This window comes from Acomys minous (genome assembly GCF_964271855.1).
Source record: "Acomys minous genome assembly, chromosome: 5".
Lineage (NCBI taxonomy): Eukaryota > Metazoa > Chordata > Mammalia > Rodentia > Muridae > Acomys > Acomys minous.
In genome coordinates, this window is record NC_140494.1 from 17,349,423 (window position 1) to 17,367,572 (window position 18,150).

Sequence of the window (18,150 nt, forward strand, 5' to 3'; positions counted from 1 at the left end):
CACTGTCCCCTCCTCACAGTAGACCAGAAGCTGAATCTAGTAGTGTTAGATTCAGCTTGAGCTAACTTTTCTAGAGGGATCATAAGTTATCCTTACTTCAGGATTTATAATATATATTTCATTGCCTGAATCTCAATGATGTCCTCCATTGGATTCCTCCCCCTGCCTGTATCAGGATCTCTCAACCCCATTGAAAGAGGAAGATGCAAACATAAACATAATATCTCTGGCTGGGTGGGAGATTTCAGTCCTATCAGCAGAACCCAGTTAAGCAGTGTTTGTAGCCTAGGTTGGACCCCATGTTACAAAGCATGAAAAGTATATATTGCTATAGTGCTGTAAGGGTCTGTGTGTAAAGTACTATGTTCAACTACAGGTGGAGGGACACTCATGTCACCATAGGTGCTAGAGGTCAGCAGAGACCAAAGGAGAAGTCTGGGTTTTGCAGGGGTTCGTAGGTGGATGCGAAGAGGAAACGTCCCCCATTGAGCAAGCTCGGACTTGAAGGAAGTCAAGTGTGCACACAACCCATGGGCGTGTTCCAGAAGTAAAAGTAACGTGGCTAGATGTCACACCATCAGTCAACAAACATCTTCCCGGGACAGACATTGCCTTCTTAAAAGCCGTCTATGACTAGTTTGTCCATGTGTCACGTTGGAAACCTACAAAACAGCTTCAAGAGCTACTGTGAAAGCTCTGGGGGAGAGGTCTCGGAGGAGGAAGTGAAGGAGGTGTAATTAGATCAGAGCTCCCAGCCCTTTATTCAGGCAGGCAAGAGGGCTTTTGTTTGGTAGATGTATTATATAAAGTTATGTCTGGAGATAACAAGAGGTTTTTCTGCCAAAGGCTTGAAGACTACTGAGCCAGGAGCTCATTTAGAATTGTACATGGTGTCTTCTCTAAACCAGGGGCATATCTGAAGTAGCTCAGTCTCTCTGTAGACCTGGCTCCCATGGAAAGCATGGCTCTGTATCACCTGAAGGCAAAGGAGAACCCACACTCAGCCTTGTGTAGCTCCTGCTGCTCAAAGCCAACTCAGGCTGTACACCTAGCTGGCCTGTCCTGATGGAACACACAGGGTCAAGGGCACACTGGTCTTGCAAGCCACACTCTTTCATCACATATTTTGAACCCTTTCAGTATCGGGCATCTAGATTTGTGTGAGTTACTCTTAAAAAAAAAAAAAAACACTTTCTCTTATAGGCATTTCTGTTAGAGAGGGACAGCGGTATGGATAGAGCAAGTCAGGCAGTGTGTGTTTGAATTGGGGAGGAGAGATCCATTAAGGGCAGAGCGCATGTATGGTACAGTGCAGATGGTCTGTCCGAAGGTGACTCTGTCCTGTGGGTGGCAGTCAGAAGCCACTCAGTGGGGCAAATGGTCGAACAGAAGCTGGGCATGGAAAGAGTTAACCACCTCTGGACTGTAGCCTAAAGATGTCGGGCTGATGACTGCAGAGTGTCCTCAGAGGACCCGCAGCATCTGTTCATGCCCGGACTCCTTGGCAACGGAGTCGCCAGAAGATAGTGACTACTACAGGCTGGCCGCTCACCCAGGGAACTGTAGAAGGGGATGGTAAGCTGGTGTGGTGTGTGGCAATACTGGCTGGACTGCAGTAGAGCCTTCTGCGTCGTCGGAGAGGGCTTGCTGGAGATGAGGTCAGCAGGCTATTTGAGTGGAATACCTCAGCGCTCTGCAGAGCAGAGGAGGTGCCAGGTATGATGTTGGCAGGGTAATGTTTTCAAATAAATCTGCTCACAAGGGCCCTAGTCCAACTCCTGTGCCGTCGCTTTAACTCACAGTCCTGGGCCAAGCACTGAAGGGATCTCAGTAGCACCAGTGAATATTTATTTTCTCTCCTTCCTTCCTTCCTTCTTCCTTTTTCTTTCTTCCTTCTTTACTTTTTTTTGTTTCCTTCCTTCTCTCTTTTAAAAAAATATGCATTTACAAATTTTTCATACAATACATTCAGACCTCAGTAGCAATGACTATTTCTTTAGGTCAAATGCTCCCATGTCAAAATTTTAAATCAAAGTCCACCTAAGATTATAAGGCTCTTACTATATGTAGCCAAATTGCTATCTCTCTGCGTGCTCTAGTTTAGTCCCTAAGTAGTGGTGTCAGCACGTGTACCTCCTTCTCAACCTCGTTTTTTGTTGTGTTGTGTTTTTATTTTGTTTACCAATTTCAGAGGCAACATAGTATCACGTGATTTTCTGACTTTACATTTGTAAAATTGTGGTTGTATTTGGAATGATCTCATTTCATGGGTACTTTTTAGTTCTTAATAATGACATAGCACTGTCTTTGGTCTTTCTGGGCTGGATGGTTGTGATTCCATGAGTGTCAGGGATGCTGAGCGCTGCCCGCAGCATCAGTGCCATCATTTATTTGCCTCTCAATCATGCCATATGGTTTTTTAATAGAAAGAGTTTTTACTTTTTTTGTAGTTCGAGCTTCCAATTTCTCCTTATTGGTTTGGTCTTTGATATTATGCTTAAAAGTTTTCTTTTTCTGTAAACAAAAAATACTTTTTTTTCTCTCAAATGAAGGCTGATGAAGAGACGTTGATGCTGGGCCTAGTGATCACCCCTGCAATCCTAGCACCCTACAGGCTTAGGCAGGAGAAGTCTGAGTTCCATGCCAGTCTGGGATACCTAGTAAGACCCTGTTACAAAACCAAACCAAACCAAACCAAGCAAGCAAAAGGTTGAATTCTATATAGGATACAAATTCACAAATTTAGCCCTTAATTTCAGCACTAGAGAGGAAGAGGCAGGTGGACCTCTGTGGTTTCGAGGCCTGTCTGGTTTGCAAAATGACTCCAGGACAGCCAGGGCTCTTGTTACATAGAGAAACCCTGTCTTGAAAATCCAAAAATAAAAGTGTATAAATGTACTAATAAATTATTAAATTAATTATTAATACTAATTAATTAATAATTAATAAATTAAGTAAGACAATATATTAATTTGTTGGACTCAGTAGAAGTTTTTGACTTATGCCTCTCTTGTATTTCTACTTTTCTAATGGCTATAGCGTATAAATCCTTACAGGAATTTGGGAGATGGCCTAGTAGGTAAGAATGCTTGCTGCTCAAGCATGCAGATATGAGTTCAAATCCTCAGTCCCCACATATAAAGCTGGTAACTAAAATGCTGTGGTGTGAGAGGCAGGAGGATGGGGCCTTACTGGCTGCCTGTCTAGCTCCAGGTTCAGAGAGAAACTCTGCCTAAAGGGATGCAAGTAGTGTATGTTTGATACTTAATATCTTCCTCTAGCCTCTGCACACATGTGCTCAGGAGCATACTCACACACACACACACACACACACACATGTATACACACACAGACATATAACATATACACATGTACACACTACACACACATACACACACACACACACCACATTAAATGAAAACAAACCCCTTAATAGTGAACATTACATATATTAGAGCCAAGTACAGCCCTAGATGACTAAACTAGAGCTGTTGCTGGGCTTGGACACATATAGAAAACCTCACTGGATGAGCCTCAGTTTGTGTCTTGAGCAATGGTACTCATTCTCGGCTATATATTAAATCAAATGAGATTTTTTTGAAACCCACGTTGCATCCAAGATATTCAATGTGTATTTTTAGCATTATGGCCCTAGCACCTAGAGGTTTTTTTTTTTTTTTAGAGATTATGAATTATTCTACTATTTAATGTTCTCACATAGGACTAGTGACTTTTACAGCTTCCCAGTTGATTTTCAGTATGAAAAGAAGAAGAAAGAGTGGAGATAAGTAAATCAAGGGCGACTGTGAGTTCATATGTACACCAGCTCTGTTGTGTCGCGAGAAAGCTGTTTCCTTGGAGTCACCCACTCACTATCTCTGGCTCTTACAATCTTTCTGCCTCCTCTTCGGCATATGAGCTCACAGAGACTGTGACAACATGCAGAAGAGCTGCACGGGTTCAAGCCAGACAGAATCCCAGAACTGGGAAGGGGAAGTGGACCTACAGTGCCACTACTAACCAAGAAGCTATTTGCAATGGATACCCTCTGCCAAAAACAAAATGTTTTCGCCACTGGAGTGTCATAGGGTGTATTGAGTGTCATTGAGGGCAGGGTCAATGCCTGGGAGGAGCTGGCCAACGTAAAAACTAACTCCGTGTTTTTTGGTGCACTTTTTGTTTTGTTACTGTTTTGTCTTATTGTGTTTTTTGGTTGCTGTTTATTTATTTTTGATTTTCAGTTTTTTCTTCTTTAATTTTTATTTTGAGACAGCATTTTTCTGTGTAGTCTTGGCTGTCCTAACCTTGCTTTGTAGACAATGGTGGCCTCGACTCACAGTGATCCCTGAGTGTTGAGATTAAAAGTGTGTGCCACCACACAGGGCTCAGTTTTTGATTTGCGGGGGAGTGTTGAGAGAGAGAGAGAGAGAGAGAGAGAGAGAGAGAGAGAGAGAGAGAGAGAGCGAGAGCGCACATGAGAGGAGCTAGGGGAGGAGAAAGAATATAATCAAAATATGATGTATGAAAAAATAAATTGATTCCAGTACTCTGGGAAGCAGAAGCAGGCAGATCTCTATGAGTTCGAGGCCAGCCTGGTATCCAAAGTGAGTCCAAGAGAGCCAAGGCTACACAAGGAAACCCAGTCTCAGAAAACCATAAAGATAGAGAAATAAATAAATAAATAAATAAACAAACAAACAAATAAATAACCATGAGAGTACATAGGTACTCACTGATCCAAATATAGAGAGACATACTGCGCCCCCTGTAACCTTTGGGAGCCTCCCTTGTGTATCTACTGTGATGAGACAACCCAGAGACAGGAAGTGTTAGGAACTGTAGCAAACACTGACTTCAACTTTTAGAGACCAGGGCCATATTTCCAAAGCACTTAGTTACCTCCCAGATTTGCTTAGAATGCAGCTTTTCCCACCTTAACTAAATTGAATGTAAAATATGCCACGGAGGTTGAAAGAAAATAAGGAGGGGATGACTAGGGGAGAAAGGAGTGGGAATACCAGAGGTGAACAGGGGTGTGAGTATAATCACAATAGACTGTGTGTGTGTGTGTGTGTGTGTGTGTAAAGCTCGCCTTCAAAAAAAAAAAAAAAAGGAAAAAGAGGGGCACAGGATATTTTTCTGAATAAAATGGCATTTTGAGTTCCTCTTTGTTTCTTTTTAAGGAACAGCTTATTAAACAATATGAGCACACGCAGTGCGAGCTGGGTTTCCATGATCTGTGGTTTTGCAATGTGCTTGGGGCTCAGTCTGAGAACACTGTGTCCAGGGCTGTTCCAAGATGGAGCCTGTTTCCTTCCGTGCCTTCCTCCCTTTGCCTCAGAGAAGGAAGTTTCAGAAAACTGTATAGTTCTAGGATTGTTCCCCCCGCCCATTCTGAAGAAGTAAGTGAGCATTTACTTACTTACTGTGGATTTGTACCTCCTATGAAGTACCAGCTGTCAGGGGTAGATGACGCAGTCAGGCCCGAAAAGCCTCACGCCAGCAGACACGGGGTCCCATTGCTTTTGTTTGTGTGTGTATATGTGTGTTCGGGTGCACATGCATGTGGCTGCACATGTATCTGGAGGCCAGAGGCCAATCTTCTCTGCTGTTCCTCAGAAACTGTCTTTTTTTGGGGGGGGGACAGGGTTTCTTACTGACTTGGGGTTCACTAACTAGGCTAGTCTGGCTTGGCAGGAAGTTCCAGGATTTGCCTGCCTTTGCCTCCGCAGGCTGGAGATTACAAGGATGCAAAGACCCTTCTCCAGATTTTTATGTTGGTTGTGGAGGGTCAAATCTAGACCCTAATGCCTGCGAAGCAACTGTTGTACCATCTGGCGCCATCTCCACAGCCTCAGTCTTAGATGCTTTCATAAGTGTGTCACAAAAATTGTCACTTTACTCCTCCATGGGCGAAGAGCCATGGACAACGTTAGTATGCAAAGGCTACTGAAAGTTCCAAGATATTTTGGAAATAGATGTTAAGATTTCTAGAGAGTCTGGTAAGAGTAAAGAGATATAAAGAACTCAGTGTGTATTTCTTTATAATAAACAGCAAGCCTGGTTTCTTGCCTTAGACAAGAGGGGTCTGTTTGAGCAGTCGGCACCTATTCTCCATCACTCTCTGTATACATTGTGCATACTGATGGTGGACTAATATCTATAGGAACATAGCTTTTCTTATGCTCTACTTCCACCAAGCCCCCCATTTCACAGGGTGTGCATGGGTTGGTTACTTGGGTCTTGGTAAAGGCTGCTTTCTATGAGCTTGCATAGTCTTCTCCGAATACAGCATCAGCAGCTTTATTCCCCGATCCCATGACCCTCAATGCTACTTATACCTGAGAGGCCTCTGAGATCCTCTGAATGACTGCTGCTGGGGTGGAACCTTTCTGTCTGCCCGGGTCATGTGGAGCTAAGCAAATGCTGGGCTATGCTGTCATTCCTCTCTGGGCCCAAGGCTGTGCCACATCTTCTCATGCCATACAGCGACATAGATTATCAGACCACAGTGCCAGCTTTTTCTGATGTCTTCATGGGACTTACTGTGAAGGGACTCAGTCTTACAGCCTATGCAAGGACAGGACCAGGAGCCAGTCTGAGCTGTAGAGCCTATGCAGGACTCCAGCATGCTTGTATCTGCTGAGTCAGAGGCATTGGCTTTGGACCATGCTTTCATGTTTTAGCATGTTACTTACTGTACATTGTTTCTTTCCCAGAATGTTCATTTCTTTCTCATGCGAGCAGACTGCAGGATAGATATCTCCCTTCCTTTATATAGCAAATCTATTTCACAGTAATAGTAATAGCAATAGAAATATAATAGTAATAGTAATAGTAATAGCAATAGAAATATAATAGTAATAGTAATAGTAATAGTAATAGTAGCTGGGTCTACTAGCTTCTGGGGAGCAAGAGTAAGAACAGACTGAGGCCTTGTTCATAGAGCTCATGGTCTAAAGAACTTGAGAAGATGCCAAAAGGCAGTGCCACTGAGTATTTGTAAAGAAAACTGAGGTGGGTGCTCTGAAGGCAGCGAATAAGCTCATTTCCATGAGTGTCACCATTTGCCACTGAGCTTGGGCTCAATATCAGCATCCCTAAATCTAGTCTGTATCTGGACACTTGAATCCCCAGGTTATTTGCAACAATACAGGAAATACTAAAATCCTTACTAAATATAAACCTTCAAAGTTTAGAATTATTTGTGGCTTGGTAGGTGCTTAAAAAATACTTGACGTGCACAGAGGAAGGGGATGCAGGCAGTCCTGATGAGATTCGATAGGCTGGGGTCAGTTGGTAGTGGGTGAGGGCACCCCCCACTCTGAGGGCTAGGGGTAGGGTATAGGGAGAGGAGGGGTGGAGGGCGGGACAAGGAGGAGACTAGGGATGGATGTCAAGTGAATACATTTTAAAAAATAAATTTAAATTTAAAAAGACTTGGGCACTTTATTTTACATTTTACGTATGAAACATTTAGAAATGTATATGCTACAAATGTATGATATTGTGATTTTTTAAAATATTTACATAATACTAAATATAAACAGTAAAATTTCTCCAGACTTTTTTTTAACTGTGGAGGAGGGCCAGAGCAGCCTGCATGAGAAGCTGCTGGGGCAGGAACGTTCTGATATGGAAGCTCTCAACATTCAAAGATGGAGTCCCTGCAAACACGGTAGCATCAGGTTTCAGCAGTTCTTGTTCTGCATTAGACCTATCTGTGGAGCAATGGCAGCCAAAAAAGCAGCCCCCCAAACCTCCGTCCTTCCTGGCTGTGTCCTCAACCTAAGAATCTCTTTAATAGCTTCCACTGCTCAAAGCCCAGAGGCGACACTTGCTTTTATTAGCAGATTCATGCAGCAGTGCTTAGCAGAGAACTGAAACTGGGCACTGCGGTTTCTGGATTTTCTGAATAACACTGCGCAGCTCTTTCCCAGCTAGGAATGTGTGCTCACTCACAAGCCCTTCCCGAAATGACGACGGGCTGATTAATTGTCTTGAGTTGTTCCTGCTTGCCCTCACTGCCATCGTCTCTTGTGCCTCATGCCTCCTCTTCCTTCTTTTCCTTCGCCTCCTCCTCATTTTGCGGGAAATTTCACGTGGTTTTGGGAACAGTTAAACAGCCACTGTTTAACCAGCTGCTCTCCAGGGTGGAACTCTGAGTGAAGATGCTGACTTCTAGATGTGTGTGCGTGTGTGTGTGTGTGTGTGTGTGTGTGTGTGTGTGTGTGTGTGTGCATGTGTGTGTATGTGTGTGTATGTGTGTGTACATGTTCATATGTGTGTGTGCAAATGTGTGATAGTGCATAGACACGTGTGTGTACATGTGAAGGTCAGAAATTGATGTGAGGATCTACCTCAGTCGTCTGCCTTGTTTGAGACAGCGTCTCTCATTAACCCCAGAGCTTTCCAGTTTGCCTAGGCTTGCTGGCCTGTGCCCCTCAAGATTTTCCAGTCCCTGCCTCCCCAGCGCTGTGATTACAGATGGTGGCAGACATGCCCATCTTTTATATCTGTGCTTGTGATCTACACTCAGGTTCCCTTGCCTGTATGACAAATACTTTAGCCAAGAGCCGTCTCCCAGCCCCTGACTCAGCACTTGCCGGTTTCTGCGATGTAAATGCTTCTGCAAAGACCACTCCGCACTGCTAAGATGAATCTCTGACTATTGATGACAGAATTAGGAAGAGGTGCCCACTGTGAGCTCTTGCTGGAGGGTATAAGCTGCCTCTACTCCAGGCAGTAAATCGGGGCTAGCCTCCTTCCTTGTGGTGAGGATGGGCGAGCACGAGGAATCATTTCATGATCTTGGTAAGACAGCTCCGAAGCTCTATTTCTCAAGCGGGTAGACTTTCCCTGTGGGCACCAAGCCACCCGCAACCAAACTGCAACAAGCTTCCCTCACTCTTCCTCGCTCTTTGCTTTACCTTTTTGCTTTTCTGTCCTTCCTGTTCTCCAGTTATAGTTTTATGAGGTAGGCGCCACACCTCATCATAGTTCAGATTGTTATTTGTGGGCGTCAAGAATCACGGCGCCCACCATTTCCCTTGGCGCACGGTCCAATGCGTTGCCTTCTTTTCCTCTTGTCCTCTACAGGTTTTATGCTGAGGCATGCTTTGTGATTACCTGGTTTTTTTTTTTTAAAGAAATATTAAAACAACAATTTTCTGTACTTCCCCACAATGTTCTGTCTGAATCGTTAGTGGTAGTTTTTCTCTAGAACATGTCAAATTTGCAGGAAATAGTTTAGAGACTGTTGGTAAAGACTAATCTTACTTTCCCCGCCCCAGAGTAATCCTTTGTGTCTGGGAACTGAGACTGACTGAGTCACTTGTGTCTTTTTGGCCTCACAGCCCCTCTAAGACCCAGTGCCTGCTGGTCTCCTTTAAGTGTGTCTTTCTCTTGGTTACATCTTTTTAAAAAGTTTTTACTATTGAACTTAAAACAAAGTCTAAACATTCACCTTAGCTCCAAAGGTTTTATTTAATCTGTCCCTACAAACAGACAGTGTTGTATAGTGTTTAGGGCTGTGGAATTCTATTTTTGGTTTTTCCTCCTTGTGAATTCTGTGACCTCGGAAATAGTTCTTAATCTCTCTGTACCTCAGTTTACCCATCGCTGAAAGGAGAAAACGATGCTTTTCATATGGCTAGGGTTTTGTAAATGACTTTCTACATAGAAAGAGCTTATTTGTGCCCGAGGCATAGAACAGTGAATGTTAACCCCACAGCTGATTCTTCCTTTGCTCCTTCAGCTTCTCAGAAAGCAATTCTTTCAATTCCTGATAACTTGAGGATATTGACGTGTGTGCCTGCCACTTCCTGTCAAGTTCCTTTTTCTCCCGTCACTTCTCAGATGAGCTCCCCTTGACTCCTGTGGTAATCTGGAGACCCCATGGTTGTGGCTCATCTCAGAATCTACAGTTGCCCCGTCTCCCCACACCACTCCCGGCTTCTGCATGTACAGATTCACCGACCTCACATCAACAATGTTTGAAAGGACTGGGGTGATAGCTTCGTGGGTAATGTGCTTGCCATGCAGGCATGAGGACACACGTTTGAACCCCAAAGTTCACATAAAAAGCCAAGTCCTTGCAACTCCAGAGTTGAGGAAGTGGAGACAAGAGCACCCGAAGGCTTTGCTGACCATCTACCCTAGCTGAATCTGTTAGCTCTAGGTTCATCCTGAAAAGACAGAGTAGAAAGCAACACCCAGGGGACACTCAGGGTCAACTGGCCTCCACACACATAGACATACCAGTGTACACACACAGGAACACATATGGGAAAGCATATGCCTGAGAAAAATTACATCTGCACTATGTACTGAGCTCTTTTTATCATTTCCTAAAAAAATTAATAACAACCAAAGATCACTCTTGCTGTATTGTATTTATAAGTAGCATAGAGGAGATTTTAACTCAACAGGAAGATATGCATAGCTTGTTTGTAAATGTTGCATCATTTTTATCATGAACTAGAGGCTTCTTGGATTTGGCATCCCATGAGCACTCTAGGAAACAATCCCATAGGATGACTGTACTTTCCTTTTCAAGTCCCACTATTGTGTATTATTTAATCCTTACTGCTGTGACTCTGGGTACCATCACAGTCAGATCTGTTTCCATGCTATTTGCTTCATAATTTTCTAAAGTCTAGCATAGACCTGATGTAATGATTCTGTTTATTTGGTTGCCTTCTAACTTTTTGAGACAAAATATTGCTAGCATAGCCTTTGCTATGTATCCTGTGCTTGAATTAATGGTGATCCTCCTGCCTCCGCATCCCAAGTGCTGGAATTGAAAGTATGTGTACTGCACTCGCTGGTTTGTGATGCTTTAATGCCAGATCAGAAGAGGCAGTTGGGAGTCTAATTTGTGGCTTTTCGTATCAGCTTCATTCCTGGCCTTTCAAATTCCCCTCCCAACTATCCCTCCTTATCACCTTTCTTCATTCTATATGATTTATGAGCTTTTCTTTGCAAGAGGAATACATATCACCTAAAAATGCCTAGGTGATATCACCTAAAAAAAACCTTACCGATTTGCTATGGCGTATCATGTTCTCTCCATATATGCCATCACAGACATCCGGGGGGCGGGGGATAAGTGAGAAGTAGACATAAATCATTACAAGTAAATGGTGAAGTGAAGTAGGCAAAGATTACCTACGGATACTCTTACCTGTTATCAAAATAATGTCTTCTAATTATTCATTTAGTAAAGACAGAAAGGTGTTTCAGCCACCAACACAAATGTGCTACAGTTTTCAATTCGTTTAGGGCACCTGAGCCTTTCAGAAAGTGGGCAGATCATGCTCTCTAAGCTTGCACCTTTTGTTCGTTTTCCTCATGTACATAAGTTTTTGCCCAAATAGAACAAATAACTAATAGCAAGAAGGAGAGCACCAGCTGCAGAGGAGATATAGGCAGTATTGACTGGAGAATTAATATTTCCAAGCAGTATGAACTTGGGGAGGCTGTTAGTCCTGCGGCCAGCCATTGAGCTCGCAGCATTTCTGTTCTTGGTAGACCACTGCTGGTCTACTCCAATGGTCCTCACATTTCCTGGCTTCTTTAGTTCTCTTTTGCCCCACTGGGAGGTGGAGACCCCTGCTTTGTAGTTCTAGCTCATCACACTGGGAACAAGGATGACACCCCCGAATCTAAACTCATCCCCAGTGAACTGGCATGGTACATGATGCTCCTAGCCCCGACTTTACCAAATACACACAGACTCTTAGTGTCTTTTGAAAACCAAACACTAGCTAAGAACTAAGCGTTCTGACCAACAGGTTTTCTTGGATATTACAGCTCACAGTGACCATTTAGAAAAGTGTTAGTGTGCCCTTCTTACTGTGCGACTTCCTGGCCTTGAAACAAGGCTGAGTTTGCAATCATTTGTCAGGCTGGCATTGTGTGTGGTATTTTTAAGGTTGGCAAGGGGATCTTAGTTTTCTCCTTTTTCTTTTTTATTGGTGTGCTTCCCTTGTTTTCCCAGCACAATATACCTGCTTGGCCTTTTCTGTCTTTCCTTCTCTCTTGCTCGTCCCCTTCATCCTAAAAAAAAAAAAAAAAAAAAAAAAGGCTCCCTTCTTCTTGCAGGAAATTTTTATCCCATTATGCTCTTGTTTCCCACTTCCATTTCTTTTTACATCTTTCAAGATTTGTTTTTCATACACACAACTTTGTCTATTGAGTGAAGCCATGCATACTTTAAGAAATCTATTTTCTCTTGAATTCTGCCATGTGTGCATATGTGTTCATGTGTGTGTGCATTGTGTTAAAAAAAACTTTATTGTGGGGGAATGCAGCACACTTGTGTCTACTCACCCCAGAGAGGGAACACACAACAAACCAAAAGTACTGATACCACCAAAGTCCAACTTGGTGAGCCAATGACTTTAACTGGGGTTCCTTATAGGTGTATAAGTGAGAGGTTACTTAAGGGAGCAGAAATAATGCAAAGACAGCTATATCGTATCACCAAGCCCAAGTCAGCACGGGTAACATTCACAGAGTTGGGAACCTAGAGCGCACTGCACAGCCTTGCGGGAGCTCAGCGGGTTGGAGAGTGTCTTTTCTAGGTGCCTCTTCTAGTCTGAACCTCTTCCAGGCAGCCCTGCTGGCTTCTGCTTCTTCCAGGCAGCTGGTCTGGCCTCAGAGTCTTTGTGGCTCAGCTTCCTTAGTCTGAGAAGGGCTCTTGCATGTCTTTACTTACTATGGCAGTGGGGAGCCTAGTGAATCTGGTCACTTTCAGGGACTTCCTGAAGTTATTTTGAGTTCTTTACTGTCCTGCTTAAAGAGCTTCCTTTCAATCTCAGAGGAGACTGTTACACAACAGCACGTACATAGAGGCCAGATGTCACTCCTCAGAAGCCATCCACTGTTTTTGAAACAAGATTCCTTACTGTTCTGGACCATGATGATTATCCCTTGGACCTGCCTGCCTCGACCTCTCCATGTCCAAAATTCTTTTACCATGAGTTCTGGGGTCAAATCAAGATCTGCTTGCTTCCATGGTAACCGTTTTACAACTGAACTATTTCCCAGCACTCTACTGAATTCTTTAAAAGTTAAGTGAAATATAGAAGTGAGCATCTGAGTTTAAAAAGAGAGGACCTTTATGGATTTTAAAGCAATAGTAAGCTGTGGAATGTCATATTCTCTTAGCATTGTTTGTGGAATGATACCCATTCAGACCATTTGCTTTATCATACTATACTTTGTTAGTGTATCAATGTTTATTCCTTAGAAGCATATTGCCTTTCTTTCTTTGTTTTTTTGAGTCAGAGTTTCTCTCTGTGTAGCCTTGGCTGTCCTGGACTCACTTTGTAGACCAGGCTGGCCTCGAACTCAGAAATTCACCTGCCTCTGCCTCCCCAAGTGCTGGAATTACAGGTGTGCATCACTGCACCTGATTTCCTGTGTATTTCCTAATGAGAGACAGAAAGGGAATGGGTCTGGATGGAAGAGGAGGTGGGAGTAATAGGAGAAATAGAAGGGGAAACTGTGGTAAGGGTATATTATGTGAGAGAAAAAAATCTGTTTTTAAGGGGAAAAATCACATTATATGAAAAGAAAGAAAGTGGATAACGGTTGAGGAAAGCCCGTAAAGTTGACCTCTGGCTTTCACATGCGTGTGTGCATGCGCGCGCACACACAAACACACACACACACACACACACACACACACACACACACACACACACACACACACCACATCCAGTGCATCTCCCACACACAAACAAAAGAGAAAAAAACCTTAGAAAATGTTTGTAGCTTATAAAAAATATAGTCAACTTAACCTTAAAATTTTTAAACAATGACATGAAAACTCACTGAGGTTTATTATGTACTTAATAAACTATATGAACACTCACCGAGGTTTATTATACTCCTAATAAACAGTCTTATCTCAGTAACAGCTTCTTAGTCATGAATCGAAAGTTACTTATCACACAACATTTTCACTTCCGTTCAACTAGTTTTTATTGACATTGTGTCTTTGACTTTCAGATCGTCCCACCAAACACTCCTTTTACCTTTGGTCTACCCAGGTCACAGGACCTTTCAGAATTTTTTTCTCAGTAAACTTTGCCCAGCTGAGAAGATCTTAGCAACAAAAAAATGGTGTTTCAGTGGAGAAGTGTTTGACAAATAATGTGCTATATGGGCTTGGGAGACAGCTCAGTCAGTAAAGCGCTTGCAAGCATGAGGACCTGAGTTCAGTGCACAGAACCCACATAAAACACTGGACATGGGGCAGGCGAGGCCACCCAGCAGTTAAGGGCACTGGCTGCTCTTCCAGAGGACTGGGATTTGATTCCTAGCACCCACTGTGGCTAACAACTACCTGTAACTCCAGTTCCAAGGGATCCAATGCCCTCTTTTGGCTTCTATGAGCATGATATATACATGTGGTAGAGACATACATGTAGGCAAAACACTCATATGCATAAAATAAATAAATAAATAAAACTCAAAAATAAATAATAAAAATATTGGACATTGTGGTAGGTACTTGTAAGCCTGACACTTACAAGGGGGAGACAGGTAGATTTCTGAGTATTTCTGGCTAGCCAGTTCATCCTTATCAGTAAATCCCAGCTCCCAGTGAGAGATCCAGTATTGAAAAGCAAGGTGGGCTTCACTTGAGGAACAACATCTAATGCTGAGAGCTATCATCCACATGCATATCCGTGCACATGCACATCCATCTACACATGTGCAAATGTATACACACTCCCATGCACACACATTCCCGTGTACATATACATGCACTCTGATGTACACACACTCTCATGTGCATATACACACTCTCATGTAAATACACACACTCCGATGTATACACACGTACACACACTCATGTACACTCACACACACTCATGTATATATTCATACACACTCCCATGTACACACATTCCCGTGTACATATACACGCACTCTGATGTGCACACACTCTCATGTGCACATACACACTCTCATGTAAATACACACACTCCGATGTATACACACGTACACACACTCATGTACACTCACACACACTCATGTATATACTCATACACACTCCCATGTACACACACATACTCATGTACACATACACATTCCCATGTAAACACATACACTCTGATGAACACACACTCTCATGTACACACACACACACTCATATACACATGCATACAGTCCCATATAAACTAAACATTTTTAGACTAAAGAAACAGTTAAAATGCAAATCAATGTTTTGCAGGTTATGAAGACAATGACGTCCAGATAACCTCGTTGCAGCAGGTAAAAACGGTGACAGAGCAGGTGGTACAGGGAGCCGCGGTGAATCCTGCATCTGCCCAGGCAGCGAAGCCCGCTGCGGTGTCCCAACCCTGTCACCACGCAGCTGCAGTGTTTGCCGGGCCCGTGGAGCCCTCTTTTCACTCCGGGATCCTGAGGACCATGTCTCGCAGAGATGTCCGGGCGGAGCTGCTCCTGCGAAGCTTCCTCACGTGGTCCGACACTATAGAAATGCTGCGTGTGGCTGGCCACCCTGCCGTGTACAAGTCGGGCTGGCTGTACCCCGTCTACATATTCAGCTTTATCTCTCTGCTGCGAATGGTCTTCACGCCTAAGAACCCTCTTCTCAATTCCCTGGGCGTCCTACTGCAGGATCTACCCTTTATTTTTCTTAGACTCAGTTTAATTATTGCCCTGGGGACTATCACGCCAGTCCTGGGCCTTTGTAAAAATATCCTAGTGGCTGTTTCGTATATTTACTTTAATTATGTAACCAAACTCAGACCTTTCTCTGCCTTTGAAACGTCTCCATTTTAAACAGCAAATACTACGATAGTAAGCCCTCCTGATTATGCATATAAGCTCATTTGTAAAGTTTTTCTAGGCATAAGCTTTTATGTTATGTAGAATTAACCATTTCCAGACTGTACCATAGTTTTGTTTTTAACTTATGTAAATGGTGCTACATTTGAGCAAAGTTATATTCTCCAGGTTGCCTCTTCCAGACTTCTGGAAACCTTAGTCATTAATTCCAGCCATGCACATTCCACTTTTTGCTAGACATCCCTGCTTAAGAAAGCCTTTTTAAAATTATGGAAGCTGTGAGCTAGCTCAAGAATGAGATTTTTTAAAATCATGGGTGCAGTGAAGGTTTTTGTGGCTTATATAGTCAAAATTAGTTTTAGAAATCAGAAGTTATTGAATATATTTTAGAGTTTCCTTGACAGTCTGAAAACTGTAGTTTTAGAATCTCCATTCTCTCTCTCTCTTGCTCTCTGGTTCTGTCTGTCTCTGTCTCTCTCTCTCTCTCTGGTGTGTGTGTGTGTGTGTGTGTGTGTGTGTGTGTGTGTGTGTGTGTGTGTGTGTTTGACTTTTGTTTTCAGCAGTGAGGATTGAACCAGTGTCTTTGGCACATCATCCTAGTAGTAGCACATATCTACCAATGAGGTACAAGAAAATACATTGCTTGCCCCACTGCAGTGCTGCAATGACCTTTATTCAGTTCACTGTGTAAAAAAACAAGGGACTTGGGCAGATACCAGCTCTGCTAAGGCTTCGTAGGCTGGTGCAGAGGGCAGTACTCAGTGCTGGGTATAACAGAGCCAAGGTACACTGTGTGTTCTAGATAAAGTTTTATAATGGAAACCATAAACTGCAGATGGTGTATCAGTGTAACAGTTATGGAGTCTGACACCATCATTAAAAACAAGTACAAGCCATATTTTAAAATGAGAGTTTGAACTTAGCGTGATGCCAAAGGCGCACTAGGTCATGAATATCCCCATGACTTGAAAATCACACATACAGTGAGCTCTGCAGGTACCATCTCAGCACAGACATCTGTGTCTGCAGCAGAGGTCCTCTGTTTGTGTGAGGCTTGTAAGAACTTTGTCTATGCAGAGCAATGAATCAAGTCAACATCTCCTCCTTGATCGGTGGAAACAAATAGCTTATGAATAGATGAATAACTAGGCATGTTTCTGGCCTCTGCACTGGTATCCCAGGCTCCTTTCCTATTAGATCTTATAGTCCTTGCACCGTAGAGAAGGGCTATTCATAATTGGTCAGCCTTGCTAGCCAGCTCTGTGATTTGGGGCTGGATCCTTGGATGTTGTGGCCTCCACTGGTACATGTAAAAGACGAACCCAGTATAAATACTCCTTTAATAGTGTTGGGGGTATTGTAGGGCTTGGAGTGCTCTCAATATGGCATCTGGCAAATAATGGCACCTTAATAATTGCTAAGCATTTAATGGTACCATCCCACACCCCTGGCCACCCTCTGGGAATAATAGTTTATATCTGATATTTGTGAAATGTAACATGTAGGATCTTAAGGATACCTATGACTACAAGATTTTATCAATTGCCCAGTGGCCAGTAGCGAGCAATCTGTTAAATATTTAGATGAAAGTGTATGTGCAAAGTCATTCTTCCATTTGAAGGGAACTTCTATGGGTTTTCTTTTCAAATAACTCAGACTATAGCACTTTCTTTCTTTCTTTCTTTCTTTCTTTCTTTCTTTCTTTCTTTCTTTAATTTTGGAGGCAAGGTCTTATTGTATAGCCAGGCTGGTTTGAAATCACCTTGTAGCTCACACTTTTCTTGACCTCCCTATCCTCCCCCCTCTACCTCCCCAATGCTGAGACTACAGGCGTATGGCACCTCCACCTCTCCAATGCTGAGACTACAGGCGTATGGCACCTCCACCTCTCCAATGCTGGGACTACAGGCATATGGCACCTCCACCTCCCCAATGCTGAGACTACAGGCGTATGGCACCTCCACCTCCCCAATGCTGAGACTACAGGCGTATGGCACCTCCACCTCCCCAATGCTGAGACTACAGGCGTATGGCACCTCCACCTCCCCAATGCTGAGACTACAGGCGTATGGCACCTCCACCTCTCCAATGCTGAGACTACAGGCGTATGGCACCTCCCCCTCTCCAATGCTGAGACTACAGGCGTATGGCACCTCCACCTCCCCAATGCTGAGACTACAGGCGTATGGCACCTCCACCTCCCCAATGCTGAGACTACAGGCGTATGGCACCTCCACCTCCCCAATGCTGGGACTACAGGCGTATGGCACCTCCACCTCCCCAATGCTGGGACTACAGGCGTATGGCACCTCCACCTCC

At 43.5% G+C, this 18,150-nt stretch overlaps 1 protein-coding gene across 1 annotated transcript in view; it reads left to right on the forward strand.

The window, feature by feature from the left end:
* TMEM236 (transmembrane protein 236) overlaps positions 1-17,705 on the forward strand; it is a 43,222-nt gene extending 25,517 nt beyond the window's left edge. The window contains exon 4 of the mRNA XM_084782760.1: positions 15,251-17,705. Coding sequence (XP_084638886.1) covers positions 15,251-15,825 — 575 coding nt within the window. The 3' untranslated portion in view covers positions 15,826-17,705. The remainder of the gene's footprint in view (positions 1-15,250) is intronic.
* The last annotated feature ends 445 nt before the right edge of the window (positions 17,706-18,150 follow it).